General features: G+C 48.2%; 1 protein-coding gene across 1 annotated transcript in view; it reads right to left on the bottom strand.

Moving 5' to 3' along the window:
- Positions 1-1,315: 1,315 nt before the first annotated feature.
- The window catches only part of ARRDC1 (arrestin domain containing 1), a 32,991-nt gene continuing 14,626 nt past the window's right edge, over positions 1,316-19,680 (bottom strand). Inside the window, exons 3-8 of the mRNA XM_006029699.3 lie at positions 11,104-11,118; positions 8,957-9,111; positions 6,016-6,198; positions 5,270-5,446; positions 3,841-4,252; positions 1,316-3,256 (exon numbers count right to left, since the gene is read on the bottom strand). Of these exons, the coding sequence (XP_006029761.1) occupies positions 3,192-3,256; positions 3,841-4,252; positions 5,270-5,446; positions 6,016-6,198; positions 8,957-9,111; positions 11,104-11,118 (1,007 nt within the window). The 3' untranslated portion in view covers positions 1,316-3,191. The remainder of the gene's footprint in view (positions 3,257-3,840; positions 4,253-5,269; positions 5,447-6,015; positions 6,199-8,956; positions 9,112-11,103; positions 11,119-19,680) is intronic.

Genomic DNA, 19,680 nt, shown 5'->3' on the forward strand with positions numbered 1-19,680 from the left:
CTGCCAACATGCACATAGAAATCCTTCCCTAGTGAACAGTCAACCCCCCCCCCCCCATTTGGAAAAAGCAAGTCTTCGGCTTCGTGCACTCCCCTCATCTCTGAAGAGAAAATTTTCCAGGGACTGCTATGCACTGAACCAGAAGGAAGTTTATTTAGAAAGGCACCAGGACATTACTGCACAGAACCAAGAAGCTAGGGGGAATGCCAGCGCATGTTAATTTTTCCAAACCTATGGCTGGGAAGAGTCCTGTGGCATTCCCAAAGTATATGCTAATCTAGAACCCACCACTGTAAACAGGACCCTTTACACTAACTTCACGGGGACTGGAATCAAACTGTAGCAGAGGAACAAGGACAACTGCATAGACTATGCTATGCTGAAGGAAGGTCAGGATCCTGTATAACATCTACAGCACAACCAGGGCTGTAAAGACTGGTTTCACAGAAGGGGACACTGCAGGGAGCAGGCAGAATACCAAACCTAGAGTCACTCATGTAAGAGCAAACATTTAACAAAATGGTTTGTGGGGGGAGAGGGGAAGACAGAAGGAAAAAAAAAAAAAAAAAAAAAAAAAAAAAAAAAAAAAAAAAAAAAATTAAAATGAGCTTTTTTCTCTGGCACCTCCTGAATATTTAGAAGGAGCAATGCTTTAGGGTAGAAGCAGACAGCTGTGACTGGAGTGGTGTTATCTGGTTCAAGAGTTTGAACCATCCTTTAAGCAGCTAGATAAGCATTAAAAGACTGGGGGGGGGGGTTGGGAGAAAAAAAAAAAAAAGACGACCTCAGAAGAACTCCTTGACATGTTACTCATATGACAGACCTGGCTATACAGCATTAGGTGTGTGCTTGCCTCCACAGCCCAAGCTCAGACTGCAACATTTGGATAAAGAGACCACAGATGGGAAAATACTCCTTAACTGTGTTTCACTGAAATGGTTGGCCAAAGGCTGGCTACAGCCACATGTAAAATGCACTTTTTTTATTTTTGGAGAGCTGCCTGATCTTGGAGGATCAGACATTAAAATTGTTACAGGCCAGATCTGAGCAGACAAGTCACCATCTTTCTGGTGCCCAGTAAACTGCTTTGACTTAAGTAGTGCATTGGGTGGCTTAGCAGGCTAATGAGCAAACAGATGAGCTGGTGACTGATGGAAGAACACAACCAACCCCTGCCCCTTTCTTTCTCATTCCATTCCCTGCTAGTTGAGATCATGAGGGTGCTTGTCAAGAGTCAGATTTATACACAGAACCAACAAGGAAGAAGGGGCCAGAATGGACAGGTAGAAAGAAGCATTTTGCACAAACCACTCCATCTCTTTTGGAATAATTTATTAAATACAGCATTAAAATTTGGTATTAATCCAGTCATTAAAAACAGGTCCTCTTATACGCACATATACAAGGATACTTGTTCTATATACAATCAGCGCAGGTAACGTCTGTTCGCCAGCCCTGCTGGGAAAAAGGTTCCCTCAACCCCTACCCCTATTAAAAAGATCGTGCAGAAAAGTGCGACCTGTCCCAGAGCAGCCAGTCCCGGGGGCTGCAGAGGCAGTCTGAAGTGCAGGGTGGGAGAGCAGGAGGAAGAGGAGCGTGATGCAGGCTTCAGATCCCAGAAGGGGTTCTTGTTCTTGGGTCACGAGTAGCTGTCTTGGTGCCTCAGATCTGGAGCTTAATGCTGTGTGCTCCCAGTCTGAAGCTGCCACTGAGAAATGTAGGCCTTGCATGCTCCTCACCAGCTGGCCTGTTGGTTTCAGTGACAGCAAGCAAGAAATGCAGCAGTAGGCGAAATGTCCACGCAACAGTTTGTGCCTGCCTGGTCTGGGATCCCACAGCAGCTTACAGAGCTAGTTTTACCCAAACAATGGAGTAGGCCTTGCCTGAGCAGCCAGTCCTGTAGAACTAGACAGCCTCGCTGCAGTGGGTAGGGAAGCCCAGAGTCCTGGAGTCTCCAGTGCTCATGCAGCACAGCTGCCCCTTTTCTTGGGAGAGAAACTCTTTGGGAAGTGAGCATTTTGTAGTAGAGGGTCCCTGCAAAGAAGGGGTTTCCCCATTACAGGTGTCTTGGGTGAGTTCAGAGGTAGCATTAGAAAACCTAGAAGCTTGATTGTCAGTTTCCAGCCTGCCTACAGCAACGGGAATGGAGAGGGCACGCTGCCGAGGGCAAGCTCAGGGAACATGTGGAGACCAAACAGGGTAGTTATAAAAATCAAACCCTGCTAAAATTTGGCTGGCATTGCCAAGCTTGCACTAAAGGGGTACAACCAAAAGGGTTCTGTAGGAATTGCTCCAAGAACCCCACAGGCTTTTTTATTTTGTTTTTTCTTCTGGAGAACCCCATCAGCTGGATTTTAAAAAAATGCCAAGAAAAAGGTGGTAATGTATAGAACTTTCCCTATTCCCACTATGGGCCCTGCTAGGGTTCCTACAAATGCATAGATCAAGTTAATGGCTACCATGCCTCCATTACCATCACATGTTGGCAAAGGTTTAACTTACAGCTGGAGGAAGGATGCTGGCCAGTTATTCTGCAACCTTGCAGTTTCTAGGGTCTGTACTCTAAGCTCTCTGTACCCTCCACCTTCTGGGTCTATTCCCTCCAGAGATCTCTTGCTATAGGCTGCCCCACTTGCCCCACTGTTGTTGGGAGTGTTTGAGGATCAACTACAGGGTCGGTGGGGATGATAGAGAGGCTGCTGAGCCTGTGCCAGGATTGGAAATGGCACTCTAACCACAAAAAGGAAGAGGAGAATCCACACATGCCATCCATTGCCTACAGTAGACACACACCAGTTCAGTAGCATTTCAAATAAGGCATCACAGGTGCTTTGATAGTAAAGCAGTAAGTGTTGGACTACAGTACAGGAACATATTATTGTGCAAGGCATCCCAGGGGCAGGCAGCTCCTCTGCTATAGGGTACAATGGAGTTGTGAGGGGGCAAGACGTACCATTCCCCCATCCCTATGCATAGACCCCACACCCCATGCCATTTCCAATGAGCCCCCTCTGGTTTTTTAAAAAACACACAAAAAAAAGGAGACCGCATAAAAGTGACTTAAAAATCCCAGACTGGGACGAGCCTTTCACCCTGCCCATCAGCCACAGGAATAGAAGATGCTTTGTGCTGTACCAGACTTCAGAGACAGTGCTGTGGAGGAGCAGCACCTGCAGGCTTCTGGTACAGGGCTAGTTGCCATTGCTGAGGCTGGAGTTGGCACTGCTGCAGCTCTGTTCATAGGAGGGAGGCGCTTCTGCAGGGGCAGAAAGGAAGTTGTTTAAGAGTCAGGTAATGTTATTTGCTACCCACCATCCTGCCCTGCCAAGTGAGGGCCTGATGCAAAGCCCACTGAAGCCAAACACTTGCACACTTCAAAAGACAGGATCAAGCTCTTCATGGACAGCCTGCCACGTTCCTACCAACATGACCCAAAAGGGACCAGTGGTGAGGAGGGAGGAAGTACTTTACACAGACTACAGAAAACTAGAAGATCCTACCCAGGGGTCCAGTACCTCTTAACAGGGGTCACTGGACAGTTTGCAAACAATGGTTCACAGATCCAGAGAGACACTGAGGATGGCACAGCTGAGGTGTAGAGAAGTGAGGTGGCTTCATAAGAATCACTCAGACTACTGGTCAGAGAAACTCAATACTGTCCAGCTATCCAACCGATTAAGAAAAAGAAAAAAAAAGCCAGCCTGTTGGTTTTTTCCATGCCCTGGCTCGAGCTCCACTGCCACAGGGGAGGTCTGCTACCACACTGTAGAACAGTGTGACAACTCTACACTTCAACAACAGGTTACTCTGACAAGCCAGGCCAAGAAGCAGGACACTCACCATATGGGTAACCCCATGTGCTGTACTCCGGAGGCAGGATGAGAGAGCTGGCAGTGGGAACTGGAACCACCGTCCCTTCGGCATAGTATGGAACGGTTGCTCCCGTTGACAAGCAGAGCGTGGGGTGGTTTGGGGAGCCAGTCTGGTCCGAATCCAGCCTTACTTCCTGGAAGCTCAGTCCTGGGGCGTAGCTGAATGGCTGCTGCTGGGAATGACTTTTGGTGGGGATCGAAACATTGTCCATGGGGTGGTAGCCACTGGCAGCTTCCTCCTCTTCTGGGGGTGCGCTCGGTACCACTGCAGACGGGATGTGTGGGACTGACCTGGCTGGGCTCAGAGGGATTCTGTTCACAGCAATGTTGCCAATGTAAATAGGTAGGGTGACTGAGACTTCTGGTGACTTCAGAGAAACCTTGGGGAAAAAAGGGGCCGGGGATGAGAAGAGAGGCATCTAGTTCACATGCCAGTTTTGTACAAAAGTTACACGAGCAAGGCACAGTGCAGTTCACCAGTATAGTCCCAGCTATGGAGCCAAGACAGGTCATACAGCTGCTTTAGACCCATTGTGGCAAAGATGGGTTAAGCATCTGGTTAAGGCAGTGAACTATGGCATTAACACCCATTTTTGCCAAGTTCCTTGCACAACCTGGAAATACTGCCGAGAGCTCTCAGCATCCAAAGGGCAAAGTCCGGGGGGGTGTTGGTTGTATTTTTATTTCAGGGATGGGCAATTAAGCCTATCTGGGCCTGGGATATATAAAAAGTAGTGGATCATGGCTCTGTCCTAGGGTCCTGGCCCCAGCCCCTCAGGTGTCACCACACTGTGATCCTGGCCCCACCTGCCCTGCTCCCAGACACTGCTCCTTGCCTGCCTGTGGCCCCATCCCATCTACCCACGCTGAACACACCCAGATGGAAGGGGTCCCAGGCCAGTCTTCATGGAGATCCTACCCACTCCATCCAGTGGGAGGCAGACAGCCAGGGTGCCTGGACAGTAGGGCCAGGTCTGGTGGTGGTGACAGCTGGGCAGAGTGAGCTGCTGCCACCACCACAGGGGCTGTGGGAAGTGAAGTCTAGCTGTTGCACCACCCCTTCCATCCTGCATACCTGGGGGCGGTGGGACTGGCCACATATGCCACAGCCTGGGCTGCCTCCCATGCCTGGGCCAGGTGGCACCATGGGCTGGATGGAATCCCTTGGTGTGCAGAATCCAGCCTGTGACCCATATTTTGCCCACCCTTTTTATTTCTACTTCTATCCCAGACCTGCAGCAGCCAGAACCAGTCTGCCCTTGTTTTGGGGGAGGAGGGACGGAAGAAAGCTGCAACCATTTTTTGTTGCTCAAAAATTGCTAGAGGTAGAAGCCAAGGAGCACCACCCAAGCAACACCCACTGGGAACACTTCCAGGAAGAGACTGGCAATACTTACTTGGATATAGTAGTCAATGTGTATGAGGGTGCAGCCTTGCAGAATAGACTGGGGCAGCGCTGGGACAAGGATTTGCTCCTTCCACTCTGCATGCTTCCATGCCTTCACCCCTGCGCCCTCCACTTCTGCAATGGTCCTCAAGTCATAAATCCAGCGTTTGGATTTATAAGCGACTTTCTGCACATGGGTGAGAAAGGAAAATGGAACCTGTTGAAGTTCTTAAATTTAATTCTGGGATCCATCAATGCCCTACCATGCCTCTGGGGCAGACTGTGAACAAAAGTCACACATGCTCTTGGCCAAATGGAGCAGAAGTACATCAAAATTTGGTGCAGGAATGAAGAGTCTGAACCAGTCTGTCTGGTTTGGATAAGCAAGGGCTTCTGTAACTGCTCACAGGATGGCTGCAATTCAGCCCAACAAGCCAAGTATTGAATCCAAAGCCTTCAGAGCTAGAACAGACTGCAGCAGCTTAAGCAAAAAAGCTGAGACCATTTAAGTGGGGCTTGTTACAGACTCCTGGCCTCCAGTGGAGCAGCCAGAGGTATTTAGTACATGGAGTACAGAGCAGCTTTGTCAGCAGAGCTAACCAAAGGTTTAGTTCCCTTGTCGCCCCCCCTTGCATAGATTTGGAAAAGGAGAGGAGAGAGGCACCAAGTTTCAGCCAGGGGAGAACATCCCGAGACACTGCTCTCTGTATTTGTCTTTGTGTGGTGTGGCCTGGCACCAGTCCTAGCAACTCTTACCTGAAGCAGACTGGCTACAACAGAACCAGTATCCCGGCCAGACTTGTTCTCTATGTCTGTGCGCAGCTGGATCACCTGCCCCACAATATATCCTTTGAGGTCTGAGGTGGCAGTTAAAATGATGCTCCCACTTTTCACAAGTTTGTAGTTGAACTTCTTGGTGATGGACATAGTGTTGGGTTGCTGTGGGCCAACAATGGATGAAGACAGACATTACAAGAAGTTCTAGGGAACAGGGGCAATGTGTAGAGGGTGCACGGGTACACCCCCCCGAGCATGGCAGTGCACCCCCTACAGAAAGGAACCGCCGATACCACCAGTGGCGCAGGCAGTCTGCAAAAATCACCACTGGCCACTGCCATCTGTGGGTGGTCACCGACCCCTGGTCATCACTCACCACCCCCCCCCCCCCCCCCCCCCCAACCTTTGCTCTGTACCACTGCTATGGGTCTGGGCTGGAACCATACTCCATGCACCAGGCAGTGGCGCCAGCGGTGTCTGCAGAAGCTCTGCACTAATAGCCTCCCGCTCCCACCGCTGCAGCGCAACTGTGCCCCCCCCAGCCAACAGAGACACGTGTCATTCATGTTAGGAAAGACACAGGTATGGGTATAGCGATCACTCTGGTTTCTTTAAACCCATACCTGGTCTTCCAGTGGCATGTTTTGGGAAACATCAGTAACATGTCCATCACCTTGGCTTCTGGCACTCCCTTGCTGCTTGCCTCCTCCCAGGTCATGTGCAACTGCTCAGTCTTGAAAGTTTGATGCCCTGTTCTCTGCTTGCATCTTCCTCCCCATCCCATGCCTAAAGTCTCCCACTTTTTCTGCCAAGCTCTCACCCTCTGAAGTCCCACTTCTCTTTGAGATCTGCCAATGGTCATCTCTCTCCTGTTGTACATACAGCTTCCACCCCAACAAGCCCATGGGCCAGTGCTTCTCAAGCTTTTCTTCAGCATGACCTCATTTCTTCAGCATAGCCCCTCATTCCCAACCCACAGCCCTTCACCCCACCTGCTTATGTTATGACCCCATTTGGAGTTGCAACCCCCAGTTTGGGAACTGCTGCCATAGGCTATCTTCTGTTTGTACAAATGCTACTCCAGTCCATGGATCACTGTTCAGAACAGGGAAGACATCAATTCCCCCCTACCCATCCCCTTGGAGGACTAGAGAAGACAAGCACACAATGGCTGTGCCATTTACAACCATACTGTCAAGTGATCATTTAGGGTGCAGATAGAAGTGACCATTTTTTTGCCCCATCTGGCCACTAAAAGCAGTCTGTAACCATGACCAAACAAGTGCACACTGCAGACCACTAAAACAAAACAAGAGACCAAAATCAGGTGAAAATCTGAACCCTCACCTGCACAAGGGGTAAAATGAAGACGTTTCAAAACAGAGCATCTTCTGTAACATGTCTGAGCTGCCTCCGAGCCTCAAGCTGTTTTCAGAATGGGAAGGGAGCAGAGGGACTTCAGTCTGGGTTTTTTTCAGCCCCCCACTGGAGGGTGGGGAGGATGCATTACAGCCCCTCCAGGTGGGTGGGGCTCCAATACACACATCTCACCCTCCAGCCTGGCTGGGGAACCTCTAGAACCAGCTCCCTCTGCTCCCCTTTCCCCACTCCCATTCTGAAAAATCTGCAGCCTTGCAGGGAAGAGGGGACATTGCTAGGTGAGCCTGGCTGTATGCTCCTAGTCAGCAGCTAGGATTTCCCTCCTCCCTGGAACAGCGAGCTTCTAAACAGGGAATTTGTTTGGTCCAGGGGATCATTTCAACTCCAAACACTTCCTGCAAAGCATCCTCAATTACAGCAGGGAGCTGCACTTCTGTCTATGCCCTTAGAATCAGTGAGTAAAGAGACCTCATCTGTGCACTGCTGGCATGGCCTTCCAACATCAGCAATGGGCACATGCATGACCCAGGGAGCATCCCAGGCTGGCAAAAAGCCAGGCTGTAGTTTCATATGCACTGATCATTAAGAAAGCAGCACCTAAGACAGGACCCACTTACACTGACTGCAGGGTGTCTACTCTGTGGAGCCACCTGCAATTAAGATTACTCCTGGCCTATACAGAAAATGAGGGGAAAGTGGCTCATATCCAAGGGAGCTGAAGACTGGCATATGGAGATGACCGAAAAAAAAAAAAAAAAAAAAAAAAAAAAAAAAAAAAAAAAAAAAAAAAAAAAAAAAAAAAAAAAAAAAAAAAAAAAAAAAAAAAAAAAAAAAAAAAAAAAAAAAAAAAAAAAAAAAAAAAAAAAAAAAAAAAAAAAAAAAAAAAAAAAAAAAAAAAAAAAAAAAAAAAAAAAAAAAAAAAAAAAAAAAAAAAAAAAAAAAAAAAAAAAAAAAAAAAAAAAAAAAAAAAAAAAAAAAAAAAAAAAAAAAAAAAAAAAAAAAAAAAAAAAAAAAAAAAAAAAAAAAAAAAAAAAAAAAAAAAAAAAAAAAAAAAAAAAAAAAAAAAAAAAAAAAAAAAAAAAAAAAAAAAAAAAAAAAAAAAAAAAAAAAAAAAAAAAAAAAAAAAAAAAAAAAAAAAAAAAAAAAAAAAAAAAAAAAAAAAAAAAAAAAAAAAAAAAAAAAAAAAAAAAAAAAAAAAAAAAAAAAAAAAAAAAAAAAAAAAAAAAAAAAAAAAAAAAAAAAAAGAGGAAAAAAAAAGAGGGCAGAGTTTTGAATTTCTGGTACACACCAGAATTTCAGCAATGTATTCTCAGCAGTGTACAGAGGCAGATGGCACTAGAACAGTAACTGCCTCCCTCTAGCAAGAGCTACCTCTCTAGCCTTGCAGAGTCCCAACAGAATGGGCGCAAGGGATGCCTGCCCCTCATACAGACATGACACATCCCTCACACTTTTGAATGAGTCTTCCAGAACCTGTTGCTGGTCTCAAATCCCAGCATTTCCCTGCCCTCTTCCTCGCCTCAAAAATTACAGCTCTTACCTCAATCTCAGGGATGGCATTCAGGTTGAGTGGACAGAGGACATAGAAGACTTTGTTGCACTTGTAGTCCTTGGAGAATCGGGGTGTATCTATCACAGCTTTGATCTGATGGACAACCTTCCCAAAAGGGCCTTCAAACGATGTGGGAGCTGAAGCTGGATTCAAAGAGAAGGCAAAAGGATGTGTCAAAAATAAGCAGAAGTAGGCTGGAAATAAACTGCACACTCGCATACTCACTTGGAGACATTTCTTTATTGCTATGAGGAGTAGGACAGCAGGCTAAGTATCTGCAGGACAGGCTTCAGGGGCCTTTTCATGCAACACAGAAGATTTAAAAACGGAAAGAATAAAGCCTACCATACTTACCTGGATACAAGACAACCTTCAATTTAAGATGACCCCCCACTAATTACAGTAAGTTTTCTGCATGTATGGAAGCTAATTATTGGAGGATCATCTTAAACTCCTCCCCCTACTACTGCAGGCAAGGTGGGGCGGGTAAGGAAGCAGGTGGTAGGTTTGGTAAGGGTTAGTGGGACAGACAGACAGCAAGAGGCAGGCAACTTGCCCCCTGCTGCCTGTTTTGTCCCCCCCCAAAACTTACTTCCCATTGTGCCTGCCCCCCTGCAGCCTCAGGCTGCCCCGATCCCCTTATATTCCCCACACCTTTCTCCCTCCCCAATGCTTTTGTCCCCTGCAGGCTCAAGTCCCCACCCCCCTGAAGACAACCCCCCACCTCACCTGCATGCCTCCTCCCCCCTTACCTTTGCTCCGAGCAGGCAGGCTCCATCCTGGCTGCAGCCCAGGGCACAGAGCATATGCTCTAGCCCATAGCAGCAGTGCAGAGCCAGCACATGCTCTGTGCCCCAAGCTGCAGCCTGCCAGCAAGGAGCAAAAAGGTAAGGAGAAGTGTGGTAGAGGGGAAAAGCAGTATGGGAGTGAGATTGGGGGTTGTGGAGGAGTAACTGGGTGTGCAAGGGGCAGGTGGCCGCTGCAGCTCCAGCCCTAACCCATACTCCCCACTGCCTTGTGCTCAATTGCAAGACAGGGGGATTCCCCTCCCCACTTTAAAATGGAGATGGGACCTCATCTTTAAATTAAGTGAATATGGCATTTGCATTGAAGCCTTGCAATTATGGAAGGAGTCACCTTTGCTAAACTCCATGGCTACTTAAAAAGGTGTTATTGCTGTTCCATATATTACGAGTATTCTGGGAGCACCTAGGACCAGTCACAAACCAGGATTTCATCTTGGGAAGTCATCTTGGGGCTTCTCTGCTGCTCCATCCCTTGCCTACCCCCAAGTTTTTCAAGCCAGAGGCCAGACTGCACTGGTGCCACTTCTGATGAGGAGGCAGCAAGATTCTAGCCCAGATCAATTCAGTTCCAGATTATTTTAACCACAACACAATTTAGTTAACGTAGCAGCAGACTTGCCAGAGGTCTCCAGAGCTTGCTCTGTGCAGGGGAAGACAAATTGCTCAGCTATAGGGTTAGCTAGAAAGAGATGTACTTATCCAGACTGCACTTCCACCTTTCTTGTCATAGATGGATATCATGAGCCTTAAGTTGTGTCTCCATGGCGACATTTTTGGCTGCCATCAGCATAGAGCTTTTCTGCTAAAAAAGCTTCAGCATAGGCACACCCTCCCCTACAGTGCCTTAAAGGGCCAGCATTGTTCTTTCGGAAGAACAATTCCAGCTATTCTTTGAGAGCCTGCTCAAAGGACTTGCGTTTAAGAGCAGGTTTCTTGCCTATGAATCTGACTGCAACTTGATCTGGTCTAGACCAGGAAAAGGCATCCAACTCAAAAACATGTTACCTCTGTTTAACGCTATGTCAATTTTACTAGGTGCAAAACCACAATGATGCCCTTGCAGAGAAGATTTGCTAGGTTTGATTAGCACTACACTCTCCCCATTACCTGCAATTGGTAGAAGAATCACATTTGAAGACATCTCAGCCAACCAGCTTTGAAACGAAATAGTTTCAAAAAGAGTTTATTTTCCCCTCGTATGGTAAATCCTATTCTAGCCAAGTTGCGGGGATGGGAAGAGAGTCGCTGTACTAGCCACTAGTCTGAATCCTAGGGGACATTTCTGTGCCATACCTGGTAGCAAGAACTGGAAGGGAAAGGAGTGCTCACCAGCTGTCAGGACCCCTGCAAGAGACAGAGAAAAATGGTAAGTGAGACTGGCTGCAGCACCCTGGAACCAAAGCCTGGGAATTAAGACAGTGCATGAATAGCAGCTCCCCAGACAGCCACATATACAACTCCTCTGTGGTCTTGGCTGATTAATGCCACATTTATTGTTCACAGGTCAGTAAGCCCAATGCTACCCACCGTCAGTTTGCAGCAAGGCCTACTGCATGTCACCCCTCCCTGGGGGTAGAAGGGTTACTGGCTTGTGTCCCACCACTGTTGGGTGCTGCTGTTTGAATAGTGGTGATAGCATTTAGAGGGACAGACAGTCTGCAGCAACAAGTTGGTGACAGGTTATTAGTGAAGGATGCAGACAGAAGCAGGATTCATGGGAGTTAATTTCTGCTTCATCAACAGCAGGCCTTGTGGAGGCCAGGACAGATCCCACCTTATCCATCCAGGATGGCAGACTTGCTCCTAAACCAGATGTTCACCCAAGGGCTATAGATCCCCAGCAGCTGCACTAGCATGTGAGGCTGCTCCAAACTTGCATTCAAACTTTTGGCTCTAGAGCACAGCAATATGCTCAGCCCCATCCTCCCTGGGGCCCACTGCTGAGGTGGCCTAGACAAGACCATATTCCTCTCAACCAGAATGAAGTCTAAAGAGAAGATGAGAGATTCCAAACAAGTCCACCATGCTCTAGTGGCTTTCCCAAGGCTGGGAGTGTGTTTGGAGGCGTCAGCATACTACAAATCTCAAACCTTCCCACTTGCTACTTGCCAAGAGGCAGTTTGCCCAAAGGAGACAAGGCTTATTTGGCTTTTGGTCCTGGACCAAACAGAACTGACTGAAGTTTGGGACTATGGGTCAGGGTCAACAATCCAGGACTTGAAGGCTTTGCGATGGGGTTGGAAGGGAACCATTTTGTTAGTAACATTGAAGAGATCTCAAAAGACATTTTAGTGCAGTTGATGGAATCTTTCAGTTGATGGAACTACTACTTCCTACTTCCATTTTCTATGATGGTCGCAGAACAGCATGAAAGCTCACCACCACGCCAGCACTTCCATCTTAAGATAAAACATCTGGATTCCACCAGGTGCTGGGAGAACAATACAAAAGCTAAACCTGAGGGCTTAACACTGGTTTAGTTCCAGTATGTGCCACCTTTCCCAACCTGATATTACCTTAAAAAGGCACAACAAGGCAACTGGCATATTAGTCTTTTGACCACATTCGCTACAGGACAGCCTTCTGCAAAAGCACCACCTTGCATTAGGAAAAAAAACCCAAAAACAGCAGAACCAAGAACAGCTCATCAGGGCTGAAGCAACAAGCAAAATCTAGTCTCCTTTCCAAAGCCAGCTGCAAGTCCTCCCGCATCCCATTTTTCACTTTCAGCCTGCTACCTAACCACAACTAAGCAGCTGCTTATGTGCTATTAGCAGAAAAGTGACCCCATGGCATCAGAATCTATTTAAAATCTCAATCAAAAAGAAACAGTGGAATTGAAGAGAACATTAGAGTTATTTACATATAAACATGAGGTTCACACCTGACACCACTACAAGACAACACCCGCAGAGTGTTCCCAATGCTTTCCAGGATGCCTCTCTAGTGGAAAGCCAAAACCCAAAGGCTCAGAATTCAACTTGCTATTTAGTTGATACAATTAGAAAAGCTGTTCGCTTCATCTCTGCAAGGATGCAGTGCTGACCATAGTATAACCGCATCAGTAGATTAATCAAATTACTGGTACTTAAGGGGAAGGGCGGGGGGGAAAAAAGATGAACAGTATCCCTTCCTCACTTGCAGCAGAACAATTGAAAATGGACTCCAAGCAGAGATTTCACAGGCCTAGGATGAATCAAGGTCTGGCCTTCATTGCTAACAAAGGCTGCAGTACCACAGTGCTTTACACTCATGTACTACTGCTTTGGGGAATTTCACAAGAAAAACCCAACTCAATACAGCCCAGCACATACTGAAGTTCAGAAGTCCCTGACCTTCAACAAAGAGAGGCACAGAACAAGCAAATGTGAGAAGTGTTTGATCTTATTATTTCCTCCTAAACTACTCAGGACTGTATACGGGATCCGTCTCCTGAGCCACCTTGTCCTTATGAGCAGAGAGCAATGCATCTCTCAGGGGCAGTTGCAATGCTTTTTTGATCCTAAGTGATCCTGAGATCTATGCTAAAAGTGCAATACCCAGTCTAGACACACAGTGGCATTATGCAGCAACTCTTGTAAAACCAGGACTCAAACCTCGACTAAAAGTGGCAGCCTTCAGATTTCCATGAAGGTAGAAGCCCTTGGGCTGCCCTCACATCCCTCAGATACAAGGGCACATTAGCCGTGCCAGGGTCACAGTGGGTCCAGACTGGACACTGAACTAGAAGATAAGAGGATGCAGTCAGGGGTCACTAGGTTACAATATCCAAACCAGTGCAGCTCTGTAAATAGAATAATCCAGTAGATTAAGCAAAGGCTAAAGTGTTAAAAGACCTGGTTTCCAGCCCCAGCTCTATTAGCACACAGGGAGACTCCAGATTCCCTTTTCTGCCTGTAGCCTCTTCCCACTTGAAAGACTGGGTAATGCACTCCCCTCACTTCACTGCAGAGGGGAGTGGCTGCAAAGATTAGCCAAGTATCTGCAAAGCTCTGTGTTAAATGCTACTGCTAGTTAGGCTCCAGGTCGCAGAGTCCGGGAAGAGATGTGCAGATTGTAGCTGTAGCAGCAGTATGCAGCCTCTTAAGACTGTGTCCAAGCAGTAGTCAGAACAAAGGGAATACAGTCCTGCTGGTCTGTGCTCTACCTTTGAAGGGCTGCAGAAAGCCCGAGAAGAATTCAAGTGGAAATAGAGTCTAGCAATCTGTGCCCCCCCAGGATGGCAATCAGCCAACTAGTGCCTGCCTCAGCTGGATGTGCACCCAGTGCCACTGCTGCTGTTCCCAAGGGCTGTATTGGAGGGCAACGCCAGGTCTCATGCCGGTAGCTGCCACTGCCCAATAGAAAGAGTCAGGGCTCGTTTATGGTTTCATCACTGGAATCAAGCACTGCAGAGAAGGAGAGCGCGTGGCTGGGTGTCATGCTGAGGGGATCCCATTCAGGACACGCGTTGGCACATCAGTGCCCCCAAAGCCTTTGCGATGCTAGCCAAGAAACTAGATACATATGCCAAGCACTTGTCTGGCTTTGTACTCTATTCTCCACCTCCCTATTTGGGTGATGTAGAAGAGGCCACATCTACACAGCAGCAGCTGCCAGACTTCTTGATGCTGGCACAGCTCTACCAGCAGGAGCATTTCTGCTCCCAGAGCTACCTTAGCTCCCCGGCAAGACAGAACCTCTGTCGTCTTCTTGCTGGGAGTTTGCCATCAGAGCTACACATTGGGGTGACCTCCTCACAGCCCCAAAGCTCACATAGCACTGCTGACAGGTCAGGGCTTAGTCCCCAGCCCGCAAGGGCCAGCAAAAGGTTCTTGTTTAGTCTGCTCCATGGCATGGGTTTTGCAATACACCCCATCTAGTCAGCAGATGGCATGGTAGGTCGGTAGCATGGTCCTGGCTGTTCTCTCCCAGCAAGTCAAACCATGTTCTTGGTGAGGGACTAGAGGCCATAAAAAACAAAAAACAAAACAGCACTTGGATTTTGCCACTGCCTGAAGAAGCTAGACAGGGAGCCCATGAAATGCACTTCTTTATCCTCCCTGCTCCATCAGCCAGGGAGGAGGCAGGCAATTAGGAGCAGCTCCTTAGTTCAGACTGGCTCCCTCTTTCCCCCCAAACCAAGGGTGGGGCAACTCAGCTGCAGCCAGGAGGGTAGTAAGCCACTGGAACAGGTTACCCAGAGAGCTTGTGGCATCTACATCCTTGGAGGTTTTTATGACGTGGCTAGACAAAGCTTGGGCTGGGATGATCCCGCTTTGAGCAGGGGTTTGGACTACATGACCTACCGAGGTCCCTTTCAACCCAAGTTTTCTATAGTTTTATTCCCTGCATTTGGGAATTCTCCAGTTACTGGAGCAGACTAGGAACTCTGACTTCTGTCTAATGGACCAGCTGCTAAGGGAGGGCATGCACGGCAAGCAGATGAAGAACTTCTACTTACATGTTCAGGCAAGGTGCTACACTGCCCAGCCTTAAAAAGGAGAGGTAACAATACATCTGGCTCATTGTCTAGATGGAGGAGACAGCATTTCTTGCTGCTGTTGCAGGAATTTATCGCCTTGATGCACTCTCAATGGAGTAACAGTTCTTCCTAGTGGTTACAGACCTGTAGCAACAAGTGCCATGCTGGGTGGGTGCTCAAGCAGCATTTCCATCATCCCAAGCTTTGTCCTGGTATCAAGAGCAGGCCGCGCCATAAGCCAGAGCTATGGGTGCATTCACTGGGCTCAGAAGTATTAGTCTCAGCTGCAAGTGGCTCCACTGCAACACTGCTCTCTCAGGGGCAGGCAAGCAGAGCATCTATCTACTGAGCAAGAATGGGGGTCGAGAGCCAAAGCTCCTTCAGAGGCAGGAGGAAGAGGCACAAGCTGGGCAGAAAGCTCTGGTCCACAGGGTGTGAATGCTCCAAAGGACTTGTGCCTGGCAGAGCATCACATAGCCCCCACAAAAGCAAGGACATCCAGGTTACTGGCTGCCACCCTCCTGTGCCAGGGAGACAGAGGAGGGCAGGACTGGCTAGTGTCATCCTGCCCAGCCTCCCTCAGCTCCCACAAAGACTCTCCTTGCAAAAAGTCTCCCTGCTGCCAGGGGGTAGACACTCGGGACTTTGGGCGTGCAGTAGTACAAGGCTGAAGCTGGTGTCCCAGGTGGCTCAAACAGTGGCAAAGACTTCAACGGGGAAGGGGAGGGGAGGGTGCAGGGGGCTGGAGGCTGTTGCAGAGAAGTGTCCAAGGGGAGCCTTCACTGGCATCATATAAAAGCTGGAAGAGGTGAATTCCCATAACTGATGGATCATGTGGTCATCTGCACCTTAGCAGCTACTCTTCTTTTCACTTAAAAACTAGAGAGGTGGTAATGAGGATTATAATAAAAATTACCTTCATGTCTCTGGAGGAGATGTATTCACACAGCCCAAAGGGGAAAAAAAAAAAACAAACACACACACAAAACTTTGCCAAGGAACCAGTGGGGAGTGCTCATGCACTTTTGATGGAAGGCCACCAGGCATGACCGCTCATGCCTTTGGTAGGGTTTTGTAGAGAACAAGTCCATGCCCCCACCCTCCCTTGCATTGGGTAGACTAATAAAAGAAGAGTGAGGCACAGGCAGATAGCAGACTTCAGTAGCCAGAGGATTCCCAAGCCAGAGCAGAGTGAACTTTAGCTCAAACAAGAGGAAGGATGTGGAGAGAAGCAGCATGCTGGAGCATGGACCAGGAAGGCTCCTTCCAAGCCAATCCCAACTGGCGCCTCTGGTTACAGTGGCATAAAACATCCAGAGTAGTTTTATTAGCTGTGCTCCTTTAAGAGCTGCTCCAAGAACCAGTTGCAATGAACACAAAATAGGTTTTCCTTGGAAACCGAAAGAAAAGAAAAGAAAGGCTTCTTCTGATCTCCAGCCTGATGCGCAATCCTCTTACACAGAACCAGCAGGACTGGCATTTGTTTCTAAAGCAATAAGAGATGCTTTTGTGCCTGCATGATACTGCCTGGTGCATTAAGAGACCTGTTGATGGCCCCAAATTTCACAGTCCGGTCCCATTAACCCCCCTCTTGCAAGAGATCTCTCTGGCATCACTACCTGGGCAGGGCTCTGTGCTTGCTGCTTTAAAAATAAAGGCTTGTGGAAGGGAAGGGCTGAGGAATTTTCCAGCCTTAGCAAGATTACCTCACAATCCCAGCAGTTTGAACAAAGGGTGTACTGTGTACAGACACAAAAGGCTTTTCCTGAAGTTTACAAGCTAAAAATACCTTGGAGAAAGAGCCACGAGGCAGCTGGATTCACAGGGCTGCAATGGGACTCCACCCAACACAGATTCTCCTTCAGGTAAAAATTAAAAAAAGGAAAAGTTGAATCCAACAGAAAAATAAAAAAGTCATAGCTCTTTGAGGCCTTCTCCCAAGTGGAGGAAGAAGCCACAGGCCATTTCCAGCTGATCTTGTGGGGACCACACAAGCCTAGTCGCAGTTTTACAGCACAGGAAGACTTGGGAGCATCTCTCAAGCATCTCCTCTATGTTCACTGTCAACCAGGGATTTCTATGGGAACAAAAGAGTCCCCTCTAAAGGCCCAACTCTTAGTTGATCCCACAACAGAAGAGGGCCACTCTGACATGTGGCAGCACTATCATAATAAAAAGAGGGACTGGGACTTGGCTATGGTATCTTTTCTAGCCAGCTCTTGTTTGGCAAGCCAGAGCATCCCATTGGCAACCTGAAAAGATTACTGGGAGATGGGAAAAAAAAAAAAAAAAAAAACTCAATCCCCAGCCCTGTCAGCTGGGCTCTGGCTGCTCACACGAAGTCCAGGTTCCCACACACCAAGATCCCCCTTATTTTTCATATCAGGAACCAAGACACAATGGAGGCTAGAGGACTTGCCCAAGGCCACATAGGGGTGTGCATTGGCAGAGCTAGGAATGAGCCTGTCCTAGCTAGCAGGCTACATTAAGAGCCACAGGTACTCAGCGCTCACCCCACACACAACATCTGAGAAGAGTGAAGGACTGAGCGCTGTGCTGCAAGTTTAAACCCCAAGCTTTGAGCAGCCCGCTTAGTAAAGAAGGCTGCTCTGCCTCCAGGCCTCTCAGTTCAGAAAGCAGCAGCAGCAGCTCCTTTGTTACAGCAAAGACGCTTCCCCGAGCAGTGCCAGAGACTCCCCTGGGTCCTAGCTTCCTGCAGAGCATGCTTGCCTTGGCATCTGCACAGTTTACCTTGCCTCTTACATTAAACATATCAAACCCCTCTGGGGCTGCAGTGGGTCCGACCACTGCTCCTTTGACAGAAAGGAGACTGCACATACCTGAGTCACAAGGCTGCAACACGATGGACCTTTATCCCCCCCACTGCCCTGCACCTTGAGTAGTGGGAGTGAAGGGCTGTTGGCATTGTGATTTGGGAGCACTGCATGCATCTACTCTGCGCCCGTATCAATGGTGATAAAAGATGGGGCAGCTGCCCTAGGGAAGTCTCCTTACCATCCCCCCAAAAAGCCAAAAGCTTTCCCCTAGCAGTAGCACAATTAGGACACCTATGGGCAGTCCCCCTGGCACTTTTACTGCCATTCTGTCCCGCTCTGCTTTGAGCGGTTTTAGACGACATCTGCTACAGCCTGAATTTCTTGTACAATAGACCTTCCCTGCCCATTAGGCACAAAAGCCAGCAGTTGTGCTTATACCGCACTCATGCTCAAGTCCTTTGCAGAGCCGGATGCCTTGGTGGCCTGGCAAGTCTTGCGCTAACAGACAAAGCCCCATGAGCCTGGCCTCTCCAGGCAACCACTAGGCACACAGCCCTTTTGCTGCTGCCCCACCATGTGGATTCTAGGCAGGTCTGACACTGCTGGGGTGTTGTCAAGTCCAAGGACTGAAAAACCCACCCCAAAACAAAGCCAGGAATCCTTCCTTAAAAACTCACAGAAAGTATTCAGGAGACTTGACTGAACTGAACCCACAGGCAACTTACCCGCTTCATGGATTTCAGCCCCTTTACAGTTTACCTGGGCCATGTCAGCAGGCTTCTTTGGGAACTTTGGGAGCTACTGACCATTTAAAAGGAAGAATCACTTGCCTCCAGAGCCTGGGGCTTTAAGAAGGTTAAGTTAGAGCCTGGGGTTCCCTCCCAAGCTTCAGTCTTGACCAACCAACTCTGTAAGACTATAAAAAAAAAAAAAAAAAAAAAAAAAGGCCTTGCCTTAACCCAAGGGAATCTACTCTAATTAGAGCACCACTTCTAGCCACTGCTGTGCTCATGTGGTCTGTCCTTTTCACTACCCTTTGCCCAATGCATAGGAGTGCTCCCCTGTACTCAAAGCTTTTTATACTCCCCTAACTCTACCTTCATTGCTGGGAACTCCCCAGATGGACATTTATCCTGGAGCAGCTGGGGCCAAGCACCTTCTCAGGTGAAGAGAGCTGAACAGGATCAGCCTCTTGTACCAGTATGAGTTGGGGGCAGGGCTGGCTACACTGCACAGCTTGATCTCAGTTTCATCCCATCTCCTTCCTGTTGAAGGTGAGGAGGACACAGGCCAGGTGTTTATTTGAGCAACTTGCAGAAGAGCATGCAGACCACAAAGCTAATCTCATTGGCTGGCAAGGCAATTAAACCCTGATGGCCTTTCTGTACCACTGTTCCCAACAGAACAAAGGCCTCCACTGAGACCTCTAGACACCAGGGCACCAGAGGGAGGGAACCATTGAGTCATCCCTTAGGAGCAGGTGCAACCAGTCTGGACTGTGCCCAACTCCTGCCCCTAAAACTCAATAAATCTCATGCGATTACCAGCAAGAAGTTTACTTCTACTCGGCTCTTCCCTTCAAGGCAGGCACAGGGTATCTGGGGGCCTCCAGTGAAGGAGAACTGGAAGGGGACAGGGAGAATGCCCATTTTAGCAGACAATCAG

This window comes from Alligator sinensis, unplaced genomic scaffold, assembly GCF_000455745.1.
Source record: "Alligator sinensis unplaced genomic scaffold, ASM45574v1 scaffold323_2, whole genome shotgun sequence".
Lineage (NCBI taxonomy): Eukaryota > Metazoa > Chordata > Crocodylia > Alligatoridae > Alligator > Alligator sinensis.